Source organism: Dipodomys ordii, unplaced genomic scaffold (genome assembly GCF_000151885.1).
Source record: "Dipodomys ordii isolate 6190 unplaced genomic scaffold, Dord_2.0 Scaffold58, whole genome shotgun sequence".
In the NCBI taxonomy this organism is placed as follows: domain Eukaryota; kingdom Metazoa; phylum Chordata; class Mammalia; order Rodentia; family Heteromyidae; genus Dipodomys; species Dipodomys ordii.
In genome coordinates this window covers 493410-497851 of record NW_012267274.1, presented here as the reverse complement: position 1 = coordinate 497851, position 4442 = coordinate 493410, and the positions used below count along the sequence as shown (strand labels likewise).

General features: G+C 53.5%; 1 protein-coding gene across 1 annotated transcript in view; it reads left to right on the top strand.

Annotated features, from left to right (window-relative positions):
* Positions 1-4442, top strand: part of Lrrc27 (leucine rich repeat containing 27) — a 28700-nt gene that overhangs the window by 12017 nt on the left and 12241 nt on the right. The window contains exons 4-6 of the mRNA XM_013021875.1: positions 1336-1485; positions 2862-3222; positions 4281-4421. Of these exons, the coding sequence (XP_012877329.1) occupies positions 1336-1485; positions 2862-3222; positions 4281-4421 (652 nt within the window). The remainder of the gene's footprint in view (positions 1-1335; positions 1486-2861; positions 3223-4280; positions 4422-4442) is intronic.

Below are 4442 nucleotides of genomic sequence, written 5' to 3'. Positions count from 1 at the left end.
TCCTCAAATTCAGAAGATAGATAACTGTCCTCAAATTCAGAAGATAGATAACTGTCCTCAAATTCAGAAGATAGATAACTGTCCTCAAATTCAGAGTCTTTTTCCCTCTCATTTCCAAAAGGCTACAAAGGCTGTCTAGTAACTTTTTTGGCACAGTCTTTTTAGTTTTCATTTATTAAAAAAATGGTTTCTGTTTGTCTGTGAGTTTCTTTTTTTGGGTTTGGGGTTTTTCTGGGTTTTTTTGGTGGTTGTGGGCCTTGAACTCAAGACCTGGGCACGATCCCTCAGCTCCTTTTGCTCTACCACTTGAGCCACAGCGCCACGTCTGGTTTTCTGGTGGTTGAGATAAAAGTCTTATGGACATTCCTGCCCAGGCTGACTTTGAACCATGATCCTCAGATCTCAGCCTCCTGAGTAGCTAGGATTACAGGCGTGAGCCACTGGTGCCCAGTGAGGAGGTCTCTTTTTTAATTTGGGGCAGACACACTTTCCTTCACACTTTTGGACATAGTTATTATAGTCACTTTAGAATTCTTACCTACCAAGCTATTTGGTCTCAAGGTAAGTTTACCTTGATATGACGGGGGCTTTACCCTGTATCTCCTGTTTCTCCCAGATAATTTCTGCCTCATTTGTTACCATTTTATTCTATTGTCCTCTAATTCTTCAAGCACTTTTGTCATCTCTCTGGACATATTCATAATGTGCATAATAGGCATTGGGCCTGCCCTCAAGCAGTTCCTATTGGTTCCTCCTGAGTTCAGGTCACATACTGTGCCTTTCCTTTGCATGTCATGTTATTTTGGGGTTGCAAATAGACATTTTAGGTCATATAGCAGCTTTGGTCTATGAATTTTACCTGAAGGTTTTGCTGTCATTTAATTTTACTTATTTTTCATTACTAGCTTGTTCTTGGCCTGTCTTCCTTTGCAGTCTTCCTTTGCAGTCTTCCTTCCTTCCTTCCTTCCTTTCTTTCTTTCTATATTTCTTTCGTCAGTTGTGGGCCTGAACTCTGGGCCTGGCCATTGTCCCTCAGCTCGTCAGCTCAAGGCTAGCGCTCTACCACTTAAGCCACAGCTCCACTTCCAGCTTTTCCTGCTTATGTGGTGCTGAGGAATTGAACCCAGGGTCTCATGCATGCAAGGCAAGCACTCTATCACGGAGCCACCTTCCCAGCCCCTCTGCAGATTTTAAAAAGCAAGATGTCCGTGATCCTTTCTTATATCAAATACCGGGGGAGTCATTTTGAGACATGAGAGTTGTTGCCTCCTTCCCATGATTGCATTCATTCTGTAGACAAATGCAGAGAGCTGAAGCCGCTCTTCTCCCGTGCAGGGAGTGTGTCCACACTGAAATCGCTGAACTTGAGACACTGCCCTCTGGAATTCCCTCCTCAGCTGATTGTGCAGAAGGGCTTGCTAGCCATCCTGACCTTCCTACGGATGTGTGCGGTGGATCGCAGCTCTAAAGATGCAGCTCCTCCAGGTTTGAAGACAGTTGTTTACTGCCAGTTGCACAAAAACCAAAGTGAGAGGTTTTAGGATCAGGGCAGAGTGTGGTGGTGTCATGGAGATCCAACTCTTCCCTGCTGAGCTCATGTGGTAAACACAAGTCCCCAGGCCGGCCGGGTGTTTACGATGCAGTGTCTGTGTAAGGAAGAGGCGTGTGAGGGCTGTACAAGCACGTGAGACGCATGTACACAGCATCAGCTCTGACAGACAGGATGGCAGTATGGAAGACACTGGATGCCTCGAGCGGGGGTAGTTGATCCCATGAAAGGCCACGCTCTACCGCAGGAGTGAGGATCTGGACCTGTCCTGTGGAGGTCAGGTGCAGGGCCTTTGGACAGCCTCTGGGATCTTGTCATGCACCATCATTAAAGATACCATGACAGACCCAATGTAGGAACATTCTGGAAGCTAATCTGTGTTCTTACCTCCAAAGAGGAATCATTGAGGTCAGTTCCCAAGTGGAGGAAGTGTAGGGATAGAAAGGTCAGAGGGGGGAGATGACAGTGAGGTTCTCTGTTCACCCTGCCCCTTGGCTCCCACTAGCCTGGCGTGCCCACACCTGTCCTGGCCAGACCCTCCAGGCCACGGTTCTGAGTGTCTGCCTGTCCCTGAGCAGTTAATCAGCCCATGTCCCCAGTAGGGGGAGAGACACTCCACAGCTCGAGACCGTGATGAATGTGCTGTGGCCTTTGTTGCCTCATAGTTTACATAGCTCTGAGGTCTCCAGTAGCTAACAAAGCAGGCCCAAAGCAGTATCTTACACCTATAATCCCAGCTACTCAGGAGGTCGAGAATGGGAAGAGCGTAGTTTGAGGTCAAACGAGGCAACGTTAGTGACACCTGCTGCCAACGTGAGCCCAGGTGCAATCCCTGTGCCTGTGTTCCCAGCCACACAGCAGACATAGGTGCGAAGATCGCATGGACCAAGACCTGGGAGGCCCTACCTGACAGACACATGGACCAAGTGGAGGAGCACCTTGAGTTCAAGCCCCAGAGACAAAGCCCCAGGGACAGCAGGCAAAGTAGCCAGCAACTAGCCAGGAAAAAAGATTCAGGAGATGGGGTCAGGGGGAGACACAGACATGTTGTGAATGTGGCCTGCTGGCCGCATTGATTCCTGCAGAAGGTTACCCCAAATGGAAGAGCTGTGTGAGGAGGCCAAGCCTTCAAGCACTGTGTCTGTGCCCTGCCTGGTGTGTGGCAGCCTCCAGGGCCCGGGGTGGGGTGCTGCCCCCTGCACACCCCTCCCCTGGAGGACCGGGATGGACAGTGCCACCTCAGCACCTTGCTAAAGGACAGGCGTCGGGTTGATGGGTTGGTCTTGGGCTCAGACGATGTTTACTCCACCAGAGGCCGCACCGGTTAAGAAGACAGGCCTCAGTGAGCTCCCAGCCCTCGGAGTGGCCCCACCCCAGGACCCCGCGTCTGCCAAACAAGCCGTCAGTCTGCCCGAGGCCGTGCAGAAGGAGAAGGATAGCTTCCTCCCACCTGTTGACAGGCAGGACCAGGACCGAGTGTCCCTACACTCCTTAGAACACTGGCCAAGCAAGGAGGAGATCCGGCGCTTCTGGAAGCTGAGGCAGGAGATTGTGGAGAACGGAAAAGCCAATCTTGCTGGGAGCCAGCTCCTGCCAGTCGAGCTGCCTCCCAACATCCAGGCGACTCTGAAGACCAAGGAGAGGGACTACCCACCGCCCAGGGATGTGCTCAGGTAGGACACACGGGCCTTGGCAGAGTCGTAATTATCTTAGAACCCAAGGTCCGAGTTGAAGCTGCTCCTGCTTGGGCTTAGCATGGCAGCAGACCAGAGAACAGGTCCAACAGAGACCACTGGGAGAGGCATCGCGTGGGCAGTGTGTGGAAAGCACACGCATCCAGTGCGTCTGCGCGGGAGGGGAAGGCGGGTAGGTCTCTGTAACTAGTATGGGAGAGAAGGAGAATGTTGCCACATGATGAGCTGGCTCGCACCCTCTCGGGGGGAGTGTCGTGAGGTCCCTGGGGATCGCAGCAGTGTCCGGGGAGGCGGAGATCTCAGAAGCGGCCGGGCACATCCTCGCACTCAGGGCGGCAGGAGCAGCGCCGCAGCCACCTCCGGTGGGCGATGTCAGGAGGTCACTGCGTGGGGAAGGCCGAGGGGCAGGCGGTAAGAAGGCAGGCCGAGAGCGTGGCCAGCCCACGTTCAAGGCATCACTGACAGGTTACAGCCTAGTGACCACTCTCAGAGCCTTCCGTGGGCTTCCGGCACCCGTGTGGCTCTCAGGGAGCAAAGTCACCTGCCCGGCGTGCAGGAACACGCCAGCCTCCCATCTCCCTCCCCCCGTGATGCACAGTAATGGCGGCTGACTTGAGTCAACTGCAGTTAGCTCAGTAGCAGCACTTACCAGGCTGTCGCCCTGCCCAAGTCACGGTGGAGACCCGGGCCGCCAAGGCTGGCGGGGTGGGGCAGCCAGGCCCCAGGGCTGCAGCCTGCAGTGATTTAAGGAGGTCTTTTCCTGTGGCCTTGCAGGGCAGCAGCTGACGGGCTGTTCAGGGTGTGGTGTCCTGCCAGTCTGCCCAGGATGGCACTGCTTTCTGAATTAACACAAATACAATGGCTTTGGATGGGAAGCGAGTCACAATCACTGTGCAGCTGACCCACCAGCCTTGCTGTTAAATTGTTGATTAATCGGTCACATGAAAACACGGGGCCCTTATGGGGTCTCCCAAAGAAATCACGTAAGAACACCCTGTGCGCTCAGGAGTACTCACTTGCGAACGTTTTGATTTGAGGAGGAAGACTGCCCCCTTCAAGAGCATCTTCCCGGCCCTCACATCACATTACCAAGCGGCCATGGGAGGGAGAAGACTGGAGGAGAGCCGCGTGTTCAGGGAGGTCCAGGAAAAGCAGACCCTGGCGGAGCAGCGGAGAAGGTGCATCTGCGGGGGGGGGGG